The sequence below is a fragment of the Ananas comosus genome, linkage group 1, assembly GCF_001540865.1.
Source record: "Ananas comosus cultivar F153 linkage group 1, ASM154086v1, whole genome shotgun sequence".
Classification (NCBI taxonomy): domain Eukaryota; kingdom Viridiplantae; phylum Streptophyta; class Magnoliopsida; order Poales; family Bromeliaceae; genus Ananas; species Ananas comosus.
In genome coordinates, this window is record NC_033621.1 from 12172124 (window position 1) to 12192415 (window position 20292).

Below are 20292 nucleotides of genomic sequence, written 5' to 3' on the forward strand. Positions count from 1 at the left end.
CTCATATTGTTGGCGTACAAAAATTTCCAACGCGTTGAATATAACGTCATTATCTGACAGTTCAAGCTTTTAGAGATACGTAATTTTTTGTGGCTTTCGTTCGCCTATTCACTTCTTAATATATATATATTTCAAGATTTTTAAATTTATTTTAAAATTATCAACATACTCTTTGAAGAAAGAGAGATTTGAAGGAATTTTTCAAAATCAATAACGATAATTTATTCCTCCAAAGAATAAATAAGATATTTTTAAAATTTTACGAAGCATATTAGATAAAATTCCTTTCTTTTTTTTTGTATGGAGTCACAAAAGATTCTGAGTTTAAATTCTGCTTATTTTTTAATGTAAAAATGTCTTTTATTTAATTTAAGTTAATGTCCAGCAGCTGTCAAAAGTTTTGTGCTGATTTGGAAGAGTTTGGAGTGCAGATCTGGAAGAGCAGTAGAACTAATTAATTTTTTTTAAAGATAAAGAGTTTGCAAAGAAATTTGTGCACCTGAAACCCTATCAGCATCACAGGGTCTTTTCCTTTTAACATTTGAGCATTTTAAGAGTGACTTGACAGTGGCACTTGTTTTTCCATTTTTAGTCCCATCTCCCACCACCTTTTCCCATTCTTCCTCATCTATGCACAGTTGAACCCCCAAATATAAAAGAGAGAGAGAGAGAGAGAGAGAGAGAGAGGTGATCTTACTCAACCATCTTTTAATATAGTTTAGGATTTTGGTTTCAAAGAGGGGGGAAAAATAAAATCATCTCAGAGGAACTCCAGGTGATGCTTGCTCCCATATTTGTTTCTTATAGTTTCTGATAACTTTTTTTTTTTTTAAGATTTGGATTTAGGATTGCTAAAAATTCCAGTTTTTAGATCTGCAAGGAAAAGTTAACTTCTGAGAACCCCCAACTCAAGAAGTAGATTTGTTTTTCTTTGTATTTCCTGATCATATCATGCTTTTGTGTTTGGGTGATGGAACCTTTTTTTTTCTGAATACTGGGGAAAATTTGTAAGCATATGTTTTGAGGGCTCAGAATAGAAATCTTGGCCAAGAAATATAGATTAATGTTGCGGTAAATTGCGCGCGAATCCGGCGGAAACACAGAAGACGACGTAAGAAAAAATACGACAGAGATTTGCATGGTTCGGCATTTGCCTATGCCAGAAGGGAGGCAAAGTGGAGCAGAAAGTTCCACTACGGAGGAGCGGAATACGAGGCGGCGGCGAAAAAGTTCTCTCTTTTCTAAGGAATCCTAATTGCAATGCACCCAAAATCTCAAGATCTCACTAGTAGACAACAGTGATCAAAACATAATTCTCTAACATTGAATAGATGTGAGTATAAAATCCTAATCTAGACTCTAGCAAAGCTTAAATGTGCTGCAGTAATTCGCATAATGGATTGGATCCGAAAATTTAACATAGACTACAACGGATTGCGCCCAAGAATATCAAAATATAGTTTTCGGCTTAATGATGCCTTAGTAGCATTTGATAATCAGGAAAAAGTTGTGAATTTGCATATTTGCTTCTGTAGCACTTGAAAGTTAGAATTATGCATCTGTCCTTGAAATTCGATATAATAACATTCAATTGATTCTATCATTTATGCGCTGAAACGGTTCCAAATTTCAATTCCAATTTTTCCGGGAGTTAATTTGCTATTCCGAATTTTATTCTTTTTGTTGGCAGGTTGAATTCTGCGGTTCATTATCAGGCTTTAATCTCAGTTCTCTTCATTTTCATATCGAAAGACCGAAACATACGAGCGAGGCGCTTAAATGAGCTCTAGAACCTCGAGTACCAAAGTGAGAAGGAAAAGCCAAATCGGTGTAAAGGCTCAAAGTGGCGAGCTCATGGAAAACAAAGTACTGAGAACTTCTTCAGCTAAGAGATTGTATGTGGAGCATAAAAGGCCTCAAGTGAATAGCCAGAGACCTTTTCCGTCGAGTTATTTCACCGTCGAATCGTTCGTGATACTTGGTTGCCTAACGGCATCACTATTGGTTCTTCCACTACTTTTGCCCCCGTTGCCTCCGCCGCCTTTTTTGTTATTACTACTTCCGATCGGCATACTTGTTGTGCTGCTGATCTTGGCCTTTATGCCATCTGATACCCGGAATATCGCATCCCCTTACTTGTAAAGCGCCGATAACTTTTCCATGTTATATACGATGAGTTAAAAAGAGAAATATGTTCTTTTATTTCTTCTATATCAGTGAGTGACTACTAGTTGCTTTCCAAACTTTTCGTTACTTTCTCTTTCGAAGTTTGTTAACATATTGCAGTGAAAATTATTGTTGCTAGATCAAGATTACTTTGCCAGATGCAGTGCTGTTCGATAAAGTACTGTTTGAGTAGTGTTTTTCGAAGAAACATTGCAGTAAAATCACTTCGGCAAATTCGCACTGCAGCAGGAGTATTGTTGTTACTCTCAATTGCATTTTAGTTACAGATGATAATTGTTCAGAATTTCTGAGCATGAGTGTTTCTGATCAAATCTCTCAGTTTGGAAAATGAGTACCATGTTTAAGCATAATCAGTGTCTTCTGATGAAACCTTACTCTTTATGCAGTTTGTACAAGCGCTGTCGAATTCATTTGCACTTTGCACCCTTTTTTGCGTTATCTCATGTGCTTGTTTAGCGTGGCTTCTGTAATAGCTTTTTTGCTTGAAAAGTACAAAACATCTGCCAATGAAAAGAAGGTCTAGAGCTGTTATAGGAGATTTACACTCTTAAAGCTTCTGTAACAACTCTATTCATACTGTCACGGGTCTAATGACTTTTTGTCGAAAAGCCCGCGTGGCGCTCGTCTGTCACCTGCACAAAACGAGCCAGCCAAGCAAAACCGTCCCGAGGCGCAACTTCGCAAATTGGCAACGACCGAGAATCGAGAGAAAGCACGTAAAGGGATCCTGCAAATTGGCACAAACAACGAGTATTTTATTGATAACGAAAAGTTGGACTACAAGCGAAAGGCACAAGACTCGACTTGGTCGGGCATGGCCGGTGAGGGCAAAATGATCACCAAGACACTACGCTTTTAGCGAAGCGGGCTCACTTAATACGTCTCACCCAACCTTCCCGTACTTTTAGAAATGCTTTAGCCGAGGCTAGCTTGTCCTAGTCTTCACCATCAAAAGGCTTTTGTTATGTTGCCCATATAGATGTTATGAACCTAATTGCAGAAATTAAAATGTTAGAGACCAGTACACATACCGTCCCCAACAGGAGACTATTTTATTTGCCGTTCATCATGTGATCAACACGAATCTCAAACTTGCATGAACGGTGGATAAGATGATCTCCGACGTGAGACTCTTTCATCTGCCATTTATCATGTGAACGACACAAATCTTAAAGCTGTATGAACGGTGGATGAGATGGTCTCATGTAGGGGACGGTTCCAACCGTTGGGCTGAATTGGCCATAGATTATGGGCCGAGGCTTTTTATAGTAGAAAGTTTTGGGCCAACTTTGTGACTTCAAAGCCCAACAATTATTTCCTAAACGATCTTGGGCTTTCGAGGTTATTCGGCCTAACACGGCCCATTTACAGAGCCCAGTAACTTCGTCCGATCAAAAACTATCCCTACACCCGGTGCATTCGTGCATCACATGATGCATCGCCCTATATCTGTATCAACATTAAATCTCAGCCGTCCCAAGGTAACACCGCAACTAGTGGAGGGTTGAGATTGAACTATCAGATGAAATGAGGCTACGGTACACAGGTTGTAGTGGTGAACAGTGTTCAGGGAACATTTCCATTGGATCATTGGTTTACGTGGGCTCGATCCGTACCCGGCCCAGTTCCCTAGCCCACTACGTGTGCGGCAGAAAGGTAATGCCTGCACCCGGTTTATCCCTACATACCGTGCACCAACCTCCGACCCAATCACATCTTTCAATCTCAGCCGTCCAGTTTCAGGTGAGACGAGATTACCGCAATCATCGGACGGTAAGCGGATAGATAAGGCTCATGGTGGACCGGGTTCACACACTGTTTTCTTCCATGTCTCTCGTGGATCCTCCCAAAATCTCGCGTCAACTCTCTCTCCCCCTCTATTCCTGTAAATTTCCTACTCCGCTGTTTAGAATTGTTTCTTCGCTTTACCAAAGCATTTCTCTCTCGATATATATAGTGGGATTCCTATAAAACCCTAGCTTTACCGATCCCCAAATCACACACTCTGTCTCGCTCTCCGTGTTTGCCCTAATTTGGTGGTCGCGATGGATGAGGAGTACGACGTGATAGTGCTCGGGACGGGGCTCAAGGAGTGCATCCTCAGCGGCCTCCTCTCCGTCGATGGCCTCAAGGTCCTCCTCTCTAATTCGATTCATCACGATCTCTTGGTTCAGATTGCTTGATGTAGTTTGTTGTGTTGTGATCGATCTCGATCGATCGATCGAATTTGGGTTGGAAGTTCACTTTAATATGAGAATATATGCTCAAATCACCTCTAAAAGATTAAATTTTGGAATCGTATGAACATTGAGATCTCTTAGTTTAGATCAGGATACGAATATTGGATCTTCATTTGGTTGTCTCTGTTCCGATCTACATATTTTGCTGCCTCTGCTAGGTTGCAATTTGCTTAAAAGATCCTCTTTATTTTTCCCCTCTCTTGTAAAGGCCTTTTCAGGTAGCTTTGCCCAATGAACATTTATTTGTTATTTCAAGCTTGATTTGGCAAAGAATCCTGCACAAAATAGTCTTTGTGGCAACTTTGAACTGAGCTTCTTTTTTTTTTTTTTTTTGACTTCTTTTTGTGGTTTGCAGATTTAATTTGGCTCCTCACTAATAATTCCTCTTCAGTTGCTTAGATAATCTTAGTTTAAGTTTATTATGACAAATATAGCGCTGTTAAATGAGAGATACGGTATGGACTGTTTCTATCAATGGTTTCATATTTCCATTGGTCAGCGTCTTTAGATAAATTTGATCAATCATACCAACAGTGTTGTCTTTATTTTTAATTTGTCTTCTTTCTCAGTTTGTCTTGTCATTTCTTCATTTCCTGTTACCTTAAATATCAAAAGTCTTTATTTGTTCAGATTTCAGCAACTAAAACCCTTATTTAAAAGGGAGGAGAACTGTTTTTGTATTATTTGTTGCCTTTTTTTCTTGAAATTTCATCTTTAAGATTATATTTCTTCCATGTGCTATCTCTTTCCTGTTATACTATAATTTTGTCAAACTGATTATTTCTAATGGTGGAAGAGGTGCTCTAAGGCAGAAGCTGAAGTTGTATACTTGATTCTGATAAATCATCAATAATTGTAATCTGCTTTTCAATTATGATGTTCCTACTGTCTTATTGTGGTGTGTGATGCTTCTGTTTTATATTTATGTTTTGCTTTGATTAGCCAGTATGTTCTCTGCTTATATGATTGGAGTCATAAATTATACAGCTGATTGGGCCTAAACCACTCCTTGACTTCATGGTTCTAAATGTTCTTCAAAATGTTAAAATTAGCAGCATAATGATTGAAAATTTTGCTACTGTGGAAGTGTTTGTAGATGTTATTTTATCCTTTGTGCATTACTCTGTATATTTGGCCGTATTTGACTAGTTGCAGTAGTTGCCATTAAATTTCATTCCATGTTGGTGATCTGCAATTTTGTGCCAGGTCTTGCACATGGATCGAAACGACTACTATGGAGGAGAGTCGAGCTCTCTCAATCTCATCCAGGTAAGAAACTTTGACTATCTTTGCTTATATTGTTGTAAGTTGATTAATCACCATTTCATTCTCTCGATACATCAAACAAAACCCAAAAGTTGCTGAGCTTGTTGCCCTTGTTATAAGAAGATCATCATCTTACAGGAAATTTTTTGAAGCCATTTTCGTACTTTTTGTGTTGATCTTTTTTTTTTAAAAAAATAATAATTTCCTGCAATTACTGCTCTTTCCTTTCTCATACAGCTCTGGAAAAGGTTTAGGGGTAATGATAAGCCTCCAACACATTTAGGGCCCAGCAGAGACTACAATGTAGACATGGTTCCTAAGGTTTGTCCTCCTCTTTCTATAGTTTGTGTTTCCTAGATCTACATAAGCTTGTTAATCTAATAATGTATATGATTCAGATAGTTATTCTGCAGAATCTAATCTACTTTCAACATCAAGATGCAGAAAAAAGAAGTAAATGTCAAGCCATGTGTCTTAGAGTTTTAATTTTATGCTGATTCCGCTCCTTTTTCTTAGCGAAAGGTTTTAACTACTAGGTCTAGATATATATATTTTGTGTTTTTAGATGGAGATGGCAGATTTGACCAGTACTATAGACATTGCAACTGACAAGATAATGTTTATCTGGCTAGTTCATGATGGCAAATGGCATATTGGTGCGCGTCCTCATTCATACAGATGTTACGAAGTACCTATCCTTCAAAGCTGTAGATGGAAGCTATGTACTTAATAAAGGAAAGGTATATACATTTTCTGGTTTCTTAGTTGCTATTGCAGTTTATGAATTTTCTCTTTTTGACAATCTCTTATTAGTGAATGCTGTTATACTTATGTCCCCTGCCTGTTTGCTGTTGTACTGTGACAGATTCACAAGGTTCCTGCGACTGATATGGAGGCACTCAGATCTCCATTGATGGGACTGTTTGAAAAACGCAGAGCGAGGAAGTTCTTCATCTATGTCCAAGATTATAAAGAAGATGATCCGAAGACGCATGAAGGATTGGACCTTACAAGAGTGACAACCAGGGAATTGATCTCGTGGGCACCCAATCTATTCCTTCTTGCACTGGCAGTTTTATACTAGATTTATTTTGATACTTTTTTTCCTTTCTTTTTTCTTGTAGAGCAAAACTATATTTGGAATTTCTCTAGCTTTAAGTGACGTCCTTGTTGAACAACTATACTGCTAGATAACCATCTACTTATAAGTTAATCTAACTATTAAAATAGGAGAGTTAATTACCTATGAAGAATATTCTGTTTAAAAGTTAATTTCGTCAATCAGACATAAGTTTCTTTGTACTGTTATATTTTTATTTCTCTATTAAGCAATCGAGTTTCTTTTCATATTTGGCAAATAGATTTGATTATTCATCAGTAACTTTCCAGCATATTTAGATATTCATTCAGAAAGAAATCTGCACAAACAGACAGTAATAAATCCTTCTGACATACTTTTGGGGCATATTTTGTGCTTAAGCTGATATTTATGCTACTTGTGATTGTCTCTTTGTTCAGTAAATATGGTTTGGATGACAACACAGTAGATTTTATTGGCCATGCATTGGCTCTTCATAGAGATGACCGCTATCTACATGAGCCTGCACTTGACACTGTAAAAAGGATGAAGGTAAGTCTTGCAGTTTATAGCATGTAGTTAGTCTTAATTTATAACTAAAGGACCCTATGAGACTTCCATCTATTTCTTTTTTACCTTCTAATAATTTAGTTATTTCTAATATTATTTCTTGGGTGTTCACCTTCAGCTTTATGCTGAATCTCTTGCGCGTTTCCAAGGAGGGTCACCATACATTTATCCATTATATGGATTAGGAGAGCTGCCGCAGGTTTGGTCATTCTTATCATCTGGCCCTTACACTTATGATGACTTCTCTTGGACTTCCATCTGGTGGAAGTTATATCTTTGATTATTATTATTATCATTATTTTTATACAGGCTTTTGCACGCCTTAGTGCTGTTTATGGTGGGACATACATGTTAAATAAGCCAGAGTGCAAGGTAGCCTTAGTATTTCTCAACTCCATATTATCAGTTGATTAATGATAAAATTGTACATAATTTCGATAATCATCATTTTTCATTTTCTGTTACAATTACTTATTTATCGACTCCATTCCAGGTTGAATTTGATATGGAAGGAAAAGTTTGTGGTGTGACTTCGGAAGGGGAAACTGCTAAGTGTAAAAAAGTTGTATGCGACCCTTCCTACCTGCCTAACAAGGTAGAGGATTTTATTTCCTTGTTACCTTGTTAGAAATCTGATATTTGTTGCACGCCTTGAGATGATTGAAACCCTTCATTGTACCTGGCAAAGTGATAGAAATCATTATCACCTAATGGAAGTCTTAGTGAAAGAGGTCAGGTGATGAAATTTTGTAGTTTTGGGGGCTTCAATGCAGGATAGAAATTTCAAGCGGCCAAAGTGAACCAGTGTTTCCTTGCAGCTATTAATTTTAGATATTGTCGTACTTTTTAATTGTAGTAACCTCTCATTGGTTATTCCAGTTGTCTTTTGTAATGGCAAATGATTTTATTTTATTTTATTTTATTTTTTTTGGTGTGTGTGGATATTTTAGGTTCGGAAGGTTGGAAAAGTAGCAAGAGCAATTGCCATTATGAGCCACCCAATTCCAAGTACTGATGAGTCTCACTCAGTACAGGTTATATTGCCCCAGAAGCAACTGGGGCGTAGGTCAGACATGTGAGAATTTACCCTTGAAGTATATTATATCTGAAAGTCCCACACACACAGCTCTTGGTGATCTTGTTTCTTGTCTAGATAGTATCTCTTCTAACCTCATTACTTCCGCATTATGTGGCTTATCAGGTACGTGTTCTGTTGTTCGTATACCCACAATGTTGCACCAAGAGGGAAGTTCATTGCATTTGTCTCAACTGAAGCTGAGACTGATAACCCAGAGATGGAATTGAAGCCTGGGATTGATCTTCTAGGGCCAGTGGATGAGTTGTTTTTTGATACATACGATAGATTTGAACCTGTCAATGAGCCTTCCTTGGATAATTGCTTCATCTCGACGGTAAAACTTCCCAATACATTCTTTGTGGTTAAATTACACCACCGGTCATGACCTTAACATAGAATTTAACTTGCATCTTGGAATTTTGATTTGTTGCGATTGATGCACTAAAGGTTAGTGTTTGGTTTAGTCGGTCCTCTGTTAAACTCTGTTTGTTACCTCTAATGGGGGGATGGCATGGTACTTTATTAAGCTGCCATGTGAACTGAGTTTGCCGCCACGCCATCGCTTCTTTGACGAAGAGACCCGTTTGAAACAGGAATTTCAAGCTCAATCCATCAATTACAACAAATGAATTACCGACAGTGTAATTTACCTCAATTCTTCGTAGTTTAAATTCTGTAGATACTCAATGACTAGTTTGCTGTATGCAGAGTTATGATGCGACGACTCATTTTGAGTCTACTGTCACGGATGTTCTCTCCATGTATACAAAGATAACGGGGAAGGTAATATTTACTCCATGCTGTTGTTCCCCTTTATTTTGTTTCATTCTTATGCTTTAGATATTACGATACGTATTGAGCCAGCGAATTAGGGTGACTTACGTCAAGTGTTCTTAATCTTTTCCAAAGTTTCCAATGCTTCTTGCTGTTGTTGTTTTTACTTTACAACTAAAACAAGCCAAAGCTCATATCAAGAAGTTATCTCTTTCCTAATAAACAGTATTAATTTAAGTATTTATATATGTTCAAGCGACTATATTTTGTTCTATATAATTCTAAAATGGGATCTAACTCGCATCAATTCTTCTCTCAGACGGTGGATCTTAGCGTGGATCTCAGTGCTGCGAGTGCCGCCGAAGAATACTAAAACAAAGATCAGTCCAATTAAGTCCCATAAAACATGTGATTATCTTTGTGGGTTATGCGGATCGACGAAGTTGGCTTTACATAGAATGTTCTAGACTTGATAAATCCAGTGCTGTCAGATATTTTCACTGCTGCTATCATGTTCTTGTTCACCATATCAACATCATATACTAAGCTCTTAAACACTTGCATTCAGATGTTGCTAAGTTATTTTGTGGAATGTGGATTTGGCTTGTCACTGTTGGCTTGTTTATTACATTATTGTTTCCACAATGGATACTTGCTCCTTAATTGTTATTATATTTCAATTTTTTGCAGTAGAATTTAGCCTTGTATTAAGTCACACAAAAAAAGAGTATGGGATAAAGTGCTTGGTCATGAATAAATTAAACCATAAATTATGAAAATTTATTTTCTTTGATTTGTACAATAATCAAATCCTTTTTTGCAGCTTCAACATTGTTTCTTGACTCTCTTTTCTTGAAATTGAAACTCTGAGAATAAAATTTAGTCCATAAAAATAAAAAACTGAGACAAAACTTGTAATCGTAGTTAAAATTGATGGTTAAAGTGTATACATCCATTTGTATATTGTTTGTTTGTTAAATAGAAAATATTTAACAAATGGGAGTCAAAATTGATTAACAAGGCCCTGTTGTGAAATGGGAAAAAAAAGTGGACTCTTCTGCAAAAGGCGATACGGCTATACTTCACCATGCGACGACACCTGGCGACGAGCGCGAATCTCTAAGCACAAATGCTCTCCTGCGTTACCGGAGTTAGAACTTGACGGTTCGGGTCGGGTCGGACGTGAAGTTATCGAACCCCTTTACCCGTTAACGAACGGCGCGGGGAAGGGTAGATTTTTTTCCCCCAGTTGTCCCTCGCCCCATTCGAATTTCACGAACGGTCCCCAACCGAAACCCTAGGGGAGAGAGAGAGAGAGAGACTCGATCCGTACGACGCCCATCTCCACCGATCTCCAAAGAGGCGATTGGATCAGGTAGATCAAAAAAGAGTCCCTAATTTTTGCTTTTTTGGGGAAATTATTTGATAAAATTTGCCAAATTGATCGTAGAAACTGATGTAGGAGAAACGCATTCCCCCCCAATAGTTCATTTCTTTCGTAAATTCTGCTAAGAATTTAAGCTCGAATTCAGAAATTCTGCTTTTGGACCTCAAAAATCTTGTTTTTAACTACTACTGCCAACGAAACGAAATGTTACGAGTAACTTTAGCTTGAGGCATAAGCAGAAGCAGAAGCAGAAGCAGAAGCATAAACATGATCTTAAGTGTTTTTCCTACTATATGGTAGATTGGTTTTACTGATAGGTAACAGGTCATGTCACAGTTCGCAATTCGGAGTACCGACGCAACTCCTTTATCAATCTTTAATCATCTCTTGTATGAAATTTTAGTTGTTTGATGCTAAATATATTCGATTTCAGTATTATTGTCCAAATGGAGAAGGAACTGAGCCATCGAGGGGTGATCGCCCCGAATGCCGACATTTCAGGATCTAGGATTACGTCGGACGTGACACATAGAGGAGAAGAGATGCTTCGTTCCAACCGCGAGTTCTCTGATTCCAATGGTCTAAAAATTAGTGCAACACCCCTATCGTCGTCGAGAGTGGTAGTAATCATATCAATGGTCCCTAATTTCTTGTTTTATGCGCTTACGTTTTTATGTAATATTTTTTTTTTTTAATTGTAGAAAGCTGCTTCACAAAAGGAACTTTGCTATGGAGAACCGCCGCGAGTTGGAATGACCTTTAACTCAGAGGAAGAAGCTTACAACTTCTATAATGCGTATGCAGAAAGAGTAGGTTTTAGTGTCCGGAAAAGTCATACAAGTCGAAGGAAAGACGGTAGTCTGCAATGTAGGTATTTTGTGTGCAGCAAGGAAGGAAAGCATTATGCCCACCCCATTCGTGTGCCGAAAGAGCCACGCGCAACTGGGAGAGCCAATTGCAGGGCTCGCGTTGAGTTTAGGGTCGACCGAAAGAATGTTTGGACCATCAAGAGGGTAGAATTAGAGCATACTCACAAGCCCGTTAGCCCAAGCAAAGTGCACATGCTTAGATCGCATCGACAAATTTTGCCTATGCAACGCCGACTTATGGAGTGGATGGACAAGACCGGGATTACCCCGTATCAGATCGAAGAGAAGTTTAATGGATCTGAAAATGGGAGTTTTCCGCGTATGGACACTGTTAATTATGTCTGTGGACAACGGGAAAAATTATTGCGTGCGCGGGATGCTCAAACTCTTTTGGACTACTTTAAGAACAAGCGGAGAGAAGATCCTTCCTTTTTCTACGCCATCCAAGTTCATGAGTCGGGACAAGTTGCTAACTTTTTCTGGGCGGAGGGGCATGCTATTGTCGATTATGCATACTTTGGTGATGTCGTGTCCTTCGACACCACATTCCAAACCAATAAATGCGAAATCCCATTCGCGCCTCTCCTTGGCATTAACCATCAGAAGCAAACAATTGTCTTTGGAGCAGCACTTCTCTTCGACGAAACTGCAGATTCATTTGTTTGGCTTTTCAAGACTTTCCTATCTTGTATGTCTGGAAAGCAGCCGTCTACTATTTTCGCCAACCATTCCGAGGCCATCTCTAGAGCAATCTCAGTGGTTCTTCCAAGTTCTTACCAGCGCCTCTGTCTTCGGCATATTTCTCAAAATACGGCCACAAATCTTAGTCATGTTATTCCCATGTTTCCGAATTTTATGTCCACATTCAGAAGTTGCATATATGAAGCACATTCTGTGGAACAGTTCGTGGCCAAATGGGAGGACATGTTGAAGACCTACCAACTTGAGGACAATTTATGGTTACAGAACCTGTATAGTCTTCGTGAGAAATGGGCTACGGTATTTTGTTGTGATTCCTTTTGTGCTGACATGAGAACGATACAAAGAGATGACGATATGAATAACCTAGTAAAAAAGTTATTTCGAAAGAAGTTATCCATTGAGGAGTTTATTATAGAATACCACAAGACCTTAAAGCTTTTCCATGAGAAAGAGTTGTACGAAGACTATAATTCATGGCGAACAAAGCCTATCCCTTTTGTGTCCAGCATACCGATGCTGACTATGGCAGCAGATTCATATACAAAGCATATATATGCTGATTTTGAGAAGGAATTCAAGAGTCAATTAGTTAGTGCTTGTGAACTAGTGACCTCCGATGGATCTATTAGAACGTTCAAGGTATCACTTTTGGACTCTAAGAATGAGGGGATTGTCATCTTCAATGTCGAAGATCATACCGTACAGTGCTCATGCAAGAAGTACGAATGTGCTGGAATTTTATGTTTCCATGCTTTGAAGGTCCTAAATTATAACAATGTCTTCAATCTCCCTCATCGCTACATATTGAAGAGATGGACTAAGTTTGCAAAGTATGGAACTGCTTCATGCATTCCGCAGCCTGCTGTAGATGCTGATGGGCGAGAAACTCCTGCGTCATGTTATGCACGGATTTGCCAAAAGGCCCTTCTTGTTGCGATCAAGAGTTCTGCCTCTAGAGAAGCTCTCGCATACGTGGAAAAAGGACTAGATATATTAACAACGGAAGCAGAGGCACTTTTACAGGGGGAGAATGCGACAAACTCAAAAAGCGATGCTTCACAGCCATCCATCACACAACCTAGCGAGGTAGATACTTTGGGTAGTCAAATCTCGACAAAGTCTTCTCCATTCAGAAAGTGGACGGACGTCGAGCAATGGAACTCTCCTTAGCATCAATCTTGATCTGTTGTAACATTCTGCAACACCAATCTTGATCTGTCGGCTCATCAAATGTAAGTACAAGAAGCCCAGTGCTGTGCATATAAGTAGCACTTTGCATTCTCTGTATATGGTTCTGCTGATTAATGTTACAAAAATTGCCCTTTTTTCCCCTTACAAGTTGTGATTGTTCAAATCTATACTATGGTTATTTACTATGTTTCTGCTTGAATTGTGCTCTATAATTTAATTGTTAAAGTTGCATATCACCAGAGTCGGAATCTTTCAACTCATAGTGCATATCCGACCGGTTTTATACTGTATTGATAGTGGTGGACCTAAAACCTGGTTCAGTTAATATCTAATGGGCATATGGCTAAACACATCAATCCAATTAAAAATGAAATTTAAATGCAGGGGTGTGCCATAATGGTTGAATTGTGAAAAGAAGGGATGCATTTTGAATAAAAAAGGAGATGAAAAAATAAACCATCAATTGACTATTTATTTGATTTTACATCATTAGTGATGAGCTTAAGTAAAAAAGGGAGTTCATTTTTCTCTCTTTGTAAATCTGAAAAAAAGGGACCAAAGGTGCATGGAGTCCTCAAATAGCAAAGCTGCATTGATCAATGCATATTTTACAGGTTGAGAAGTTACTGAGCCTCAACTGTAGAGAATAAGAAAGAAAATAAACTGCTATTGCCTCTGATATAACAGCATCTCTTTAGTATTACATCAATAGCCATATAACAATAGAGTTCCATAAGAGCAAAGTATAAAGCTCTGAAGGGTAGTGAAAGTTGCAAAAACCTCATTACAAAGCAGCATCTCATGCATGTTTACTGAACAAAAATAGTAGTGTCATGCATGATAGTAGAACACTTTTAGCATGGGGAAAACAACATACAACAAAAGGCTCTACCATAACAAAAACACCACTGTGTAAGCCGACGATTGATGCATTTCGATAGAACTTGATTACAACATGCTTTCTTCGCCATGGCTCGATTTGCCCTCATCTATTAGGGGATCTTTCTTTCCCATCAAGCTCTTTAATTCTATATTCGCGGAAGGCTCTTCAATGGATGTGTTGTTTGTACCCATCTTTTGCTCCTTTCTCTTCTTTACCTTCTTCGCCCAACCTACGAGGCCCTCTTGGATGTGCTCGTCAAATATGGCCTTTTTGAAGTAACTCCCCATCTTGATCCAAAAGAAACAAAAAAAATCATACGGTGCCATTTAATTAGTCGAATTAACCTAATAATTATCGAATAAGAGAAAATCACCTGGGTTACTATAGCATAGAGAGGCAGGGTGCTATAGCTGCAGAGAATTTGAATAATGATCCTGCAAGAAAATAGCATAATATAAGCTTAAGAATGTTAAAAGCTATTTTGTATGAACTTGAAAAAAAAAAAAAGAAGTGGAATAATGCTAAATACCCAATAACAAGTCTGGGAACAATAAAACCAACTTGCCCCATGATGCACGAATCAAACCCGTAAGTGGTCTAAATAATTCAAAAAGAGAAATAAGACAAACCATTAGAAATATAAAGATCTTATGGCCATCAGTCGGTCATATACATGGAAAAAATCTAGTTCTAAATGATGCTTAATTAGTTCATTACCAGAATCCAGAAGAAGAACGCAATCTCAAAGGCATTTTGGAAGAGAATGAAGTGGATCAGGTACAGGACGATCCTGGGACGGTGGAACCAGAAGTGCTCATCTGATGGCTTAACTACCAAATCACCTTCAATAGCTGAATGCTTCTCAGCAACCTCATGAGCCAACTGAGTTATGACATGCTCCAATTTCGTGCCCACGGCTAGTAGAAGCTGCAAGTAATGAAACAAAATTACACCAAGTCCTGATAAAGTGCATGCTTACATGCTATGTGCTGCTGCACAAATAATGGCAATCTTAAGATGTCATATTCACATATATTAACTCTGAGAAGGATACAATTTTAAGGTCTACGAATTTTAATTTGTCTAGAATGTTCAAGTTTGTTAAAATTCATGTGGAATATTTACATCTAAATATAGTTCGCTAGAGGCACCTGGCAACAACATAACACTTGAAGTTTCTAGGCATGCATGAGAATAACATATGAGGGCGACAAATGTGAAATCCTAAGTTAATGGTCTTGTATTCACCTCTGAGGATAAGTAAAAGAGTCAAATGAACCACAATTTCATAGTTCAGTATATATTGTCCATCTTCTTATCTTCCCTAAGATGAAGTCAACTTTTAAAATAAGAAACCTCATTGAAAAACTTACAACCAAAGGAATGAATGCGATCCAAAAATACGTATGCCAACCTGCATAATGGAACAACAATGGTATCAATATTAATAATTTAATAATTTTGGCGAAATGAAGAATTACTATGTTGATCAGCATGAATACTGAAGCCCCAAGCTATGAGTTTAAAGAAATAAGGATGACGAAACGTGAGATTAACTGATAAAGCTTATAAAAAGTATTGGATTAATCTTACCACCGACATTCAGCAACAAGAATATCACCACAAAGACCCAAAGGTACCAACTGCAATATAGGTCACAACAGTGAGCTTCGCATCACAATTACGATCAATTTTGAGTAGAGGAAAAAAGATACATAAGAAATTTCCAAGATTGAGTACCTTATACCGACAACTTTCTTAAAATCAGCTTCCAGTGCCCGTACCATATATTTGTGAAAATTAAACTTCGGGTTCCCCCGGCAATGTGTCTATGAGGAAACAGGACGTAAGGTTTACAATAACTGTTAAACTCAAAAAGGAACTAAGAAAAGAGCAGCAGCTTAAGATTGATCTTGCGTAAATTGCTGACCATGATGAAGCCAAGTCTCATTGTGGTGTAATCCGATTTAGTCACAGATCCATAAAACTGTTTGGCAAACGAATGCTGTGAAATGGAACATAGAAGTTAGCAACTACTCTGCCAGAATTATGAAAAAAATTACACATTTTCTTTCCTAGAAGAGTGAAAAAATAACTGTCAGAATCAAACAGTGAGTACTCTTAAGAACAAGTAGAGAGAAAATAAGTGGGTCAATCAATACTATTCGCTAGCATCGTCTTCAACTTGCGAACACATAGAGCGTGTAACTGGTTAAGGAGGCGTCAATCGAAAAGAATAAAAGTTGAGGGGCATATGAATGAGGGGTTCTCAGTACATTTTTACCTTATCTAAACATACAATCTCTCGGTAGAAAACAGAAAGCACAACTCAGTGGAGCACAATACATACAAACAAATTTTCTGTTGGCAGATTAATTAATTTTTCATCTGTTAATTAGGCATAGCCACAGCTATCTAAGACATATAAAGCATGGTAGTACACTATTTAAGAGATAAAAAAGGAAAGATAGATTTCTTATTTCCAGTCGATATACATGACTACTGCTGGAATGTTACTAAGATAACATAACTTCCTTCTAAGATCACATGCATTAATATCTAGTCTAAAGTACTTCACAAAACCATATTTACTTGCTGAAAAAACATACTTTAGTTTGTATAAAATGAAATAGCTTGCAAATCTTACCAACCAACTTAATATTACAGAATCTTTGCCGATACCCTGGAAACGATCCTTGATAAATTCAAATTGATGCACGTGGGTGACCTTTCTCGAAGCTGCAGAAGCAAACCCTGCAAGCAATCATCAAATAAGAATAAACATATAGATTATGAGTAGAGCCATGTAAGCAAACAACCAAAATAGTTAGCATTTCGTACCATCTCCCTTAATTTCTTTTTGGATAGCATCCTCCCAGTGTTTCCATTCTCGAATCTGAGTAATAAAGAGAACTAAGTAATAATTTTGTAACAATCGAGCCGCAGCAGCCAAAATGCAAAGCACTCTCTTGTTTACCTTTATCATTCCCAAAAGCATGGTCACTAAACTGAACGTCACGTGAGTGATCGCCAGAACAAATATGAATATATGCAACTGATGTATTGCTTCAAGAGACAACAGCGGAACTTTATGCTGGAACAAAAGAAGCAAAGAAGTTAATCACCAGATTAAAGAACTTGACCGCAACATAAGAATTCTCGAGTATGATACAAACACAGTTTAGAGATCTAAGATTTTTTTCCTGATGGCAGCTGACAACAATCAAACAAATACACCAGAGGAACAACCTAAATCTTATTTCATTGATTTATTACTGCATTAGTAACTACAGTACCAAGAAAGCAACTTGGAGAGCCACAATTACAACAGAAGAAACCAAGGCCCATCTTTGTCCTGCAAAAAAGAAAAACGCATCCATGTACTACTAATAAACGTTTACATGTTACCAATTCATCTAAAGCGTACTATAATTATCTAGAAGCAGCAGGCATGGTTAGGAACAACCTAACTGGATACAAATGTCCCTACATAGTTGCTAGTGATTCAAAAATGTCACAGAAACAAAGCTCATTCCTTTCATATATTTATATAGGAGAGCTATAAGAACTCGATACATGCGTAGTTAGTCAAAAGGAACAAAACTTAAATGCAAGTCCTCGGTTATACATTCCATATTGCATACTTTAGTAAAGTTTTGAATAAGTGCTAGAAAAGGATGGGAACATGTGTTGCTTCTGTCTTAAGATCTCCGAAAGCAACACGAAAAAGATGATAACATGTGTTAGCATGACCATATTGTTGTATTCTAGTAACATTTTTTACACAAATATTAAAGCATGTGTTAGCATGACCATATTGTTGTATTCTAGTAACATATTTTACACAAATATTAAAGCATATTTTTTCTGCATCCAATTTCAACCTGCTCAGAGTAAAAGGAGATCTATGCAGAGAACCCCATTTCATGAATCCATCAAAATCCACAACAAAAAACCAAATTTTGTACAGAGATCAAGGAACTCTTCTAGAACCCAACCTTGCTGCTGCAATGCTCGGAGCCGAAATCACTTTCCGAAAGCAGCCGCCGAGCACCGGCGCCGACGAAGGAGTGGGCCCGGAAGTGGGCTTCGGCGCCGGAAGTGGGACCTTCGTCTTTCTTACATGGCAGCAAGTGATTGGTCCAATTCGGAGGTATGCAGATCCTCTGGATCGCCCCTTGGAACACCGTCAACAGCAAGGATATGAACCCCAACAACATTAACTCTACCCACAATTAAAGAGCAAACCCATTTTAAATATATATATATATAGAGAGAGAGAGAGAGAAAGAGAGAGAGAGAGAGAGGTGTAGAGAGAGAAAGAGAAGGGGAACAAGGAAAAGGACCTTCTTTTACTTTCTGAAGCGCTTCGAAAAGGGGTTTCTGGTTCTTCTTCTTCAAAAACTGAGGAATTCGCGAAGAGTGCAATCACAAATTGAATCCGAAACTGGGGAGATGGTGGCGCGAAAAAGGGTAAAAGGTCGCACCTTTCCGAGGTGATGGAGCAGTCGCTCGGCGATGAGGGAGATGAGGACGATGATGGAGCAAACGGCGGCGACGATCCACGTGGGGGTGTGCTCGAGCTTCATTTCGCCCCCGATCGCTCCCCCTTCGCCGCCCCCTCCTTCCGCCATTGTTGCGGCAACGGTGGTGGGGATATCGAAGGGGGAATTGGTGCCTAGGGTTTTGAGAGAGGAGGAGGGGGAAGGGGACGCGCAGGGAACGCGGAGAGGAGAGTGGGGTGAAGGGAAAGAGGAGGAAACAGGGGAGTGTGTGTACGTAATAGTGTGGAGACTCGAGAGAGAACCGTTTAAAAGAAAAAAGAAAAAATAAAAGATTTTTTTCAAAAAAATCATTATTTACTTATTTATTGGACTAAATAAATGTACAAGAGAGTGTAAGATTTACATACTTTTTATGTAATATTTGGTTCTTAAACTATTCTCAAAAAAATATTTGGTTCTTAAATAAGGGTGAGAATAAGTTCTTGTTCCTCTCTTTGTTTGATTTTTTATATCCGAAAACAACAGTTCTTGGGTCTCTGAAATAAATTGGTATAATAATCTGTCACGCCCCGGGACCGGCAGCGTGCCCAGACCCGCCATATGTCAGCACATATAAGGCGTCTACAACAACAGCGGAAAATAAAACCAAAAGTAACCTACATCTAGAGATATCAGAGTACAGATAGATCTATAGTCTATAACAAGATAAAAGAGGTATATTAAAGCAAAAGGAGCGAAACATATAGATATACAATATCTGTCCAAAAGGTACACAAAAGGGTGGTCTTTAGTACACTGGTACAGTTCTCAACCTCTCCAAAATAAAATACATCGAGAGGGAGACCATCTAGAACTCGTCACTCGCTGAAGAGCTAGCTCGAAGCAATGCCCTTCCGACGGTCCCTAGCCTCTCCCGGCGTGGAAGGCTCTGAAAGAAAATATAAAACAGAGGGCGTGAGAACTATAATTGGTATAAGACTGGAATTGCTGCTCTATCTATTTTTCTGAAATAAGTTTGCTCCCAAATAGGAACAAGGTTAATTAAAGTATAAATTTAAATTTAATTATAATATTAAATTATTAATTAATTTAATTAATATATTTAAATTATTATATATTGCTTAAATAATAAAGTAAATAATTAATTTATTACGTATAATTAATTAGCTAATTAATTATTAATAATTTAATATCTTTATCTGTAAATTCAACCATTAATATTTTTATTAATCTAATTAATTTTTTTACTAGTTATCCCACTAAAATAATTTACTAACTAATTAAAAAGTTAAATTATTTTTTATTTCGATCTAACCATCCAAATACTATTACACTTATTCCCGTGAACAATCTAATTTTTATTGAAATGTAAAATTAATCTAATTCCTATTTATATCTGAACTTACACATATTTCTGAAATAAACAATTATTATACTAGAGCTTTTTTAATATTTATAAAAATATTGAAATGTACTACAACTTATTTAATTGAGAATTTAATTCTTATACGCTTCCTTATTAGATAAGAAATAAGGAGAGAAAAACATGTGTAAGTTCAGAT

The 20292-nt window shown here is 37.7% G+C and overlaps 3 protein-coding genes and 1 long non-coding RNA gene across 5 annotated transcripts; 3 read left to right on the forward strand and 1 right to left on the reverse strand.

Moving 5' to 3' along the window:
- Positions 360–2211, forward strand: LOC109706742. The gene is made up of 2 exons (XR_002215303.1): positions 360–775; positions 1691–2211. It is a non-coding gene; the product is annotated as an uncharacterized LOC109706742 (long non-coding RNA).
- On the forward strand, positions 4073–9856 carry LOC109707118 (guanosine nucleotide diphosphate dissociation inhibitor 2). The gene is made up of 13 exons (XM_020228212.1): positions 4073–4319; positions 5634–5696; positions 5931–6014; positions 6326–6433; positions 6559–6731; positions 7212–7323; positions 7460–7540; positions 7651–7713; positions 7835–7936; positions 8292–8416; positions 8543–8753; positions 9128–9202; positions 9513–9856. Exons 1-13 carry the CDS (start codon positions 4233–4235, stop codon positions 9564–9566), a joined length of 1338 nt encoding a protein of 445 aa, XP_020083801.1. The 5' UTR covers positions 4073–4232; the 3' UTR covers positions 9567–9856.
- Positions 10455–13489, forward strand: LOC109707095 (protein FAR1-RELATED SEQUENCE 5-like). Its single transcript, XM_020228180.1, has 3 exons — positions 10455–10568; positions 11014–11200; positions 11282–13489. The coding sequence occupies exons 2-3, from the start codon at positions 11027–11029 to the stop codon at positions 13319–13321; spliced, it is 2214 nt and encodes a 737-aa protein (XP_020083769.1). The 5' UTR covers positions 10455–10568; positions 11014–11026; the 3' UTR covers positions 13322–13489.
- LOC109707102 (MLO-like protein 1) lies at positions 13981–19003 on the reverse strand. 2 transcript variants are annotated; one of them, XM_020228201.1, is made up of 14 exons: positions 18713–19003; positions 18572–18629; positions 18224–18450; positions 17203–17319; positions 17067–17121; positions 16873–16964; positions 16156–16230; positions 15966–16054; positions 15819–15868; positions 15599–15639; positions 14943–15152; positions 14755–14822; positions 14599–14659; positions 13981–14512 (listed from the first exon to the last, which is right to left on the reverse strand). In XM_020228201.1, the coding sequence occupies exons 1-14, from the start codon at positions 18857–18859 to the stop codon at positions 14291–14293; spliced, it is 1512 nt and encodes a 503-aa protein (XP_020083790.1). In that variant the 5' UTR covers positions 18860–19003; the 3' UTR covers positions 13981–14290. The 2 variants fall into 2 exon arrangements, with proteins under 2 accessions (XP_020083790.1, XP_020083782.1); XM_020228193.1 differs by having other exon boundaries at positions 16873–16979; positions 18713–19002.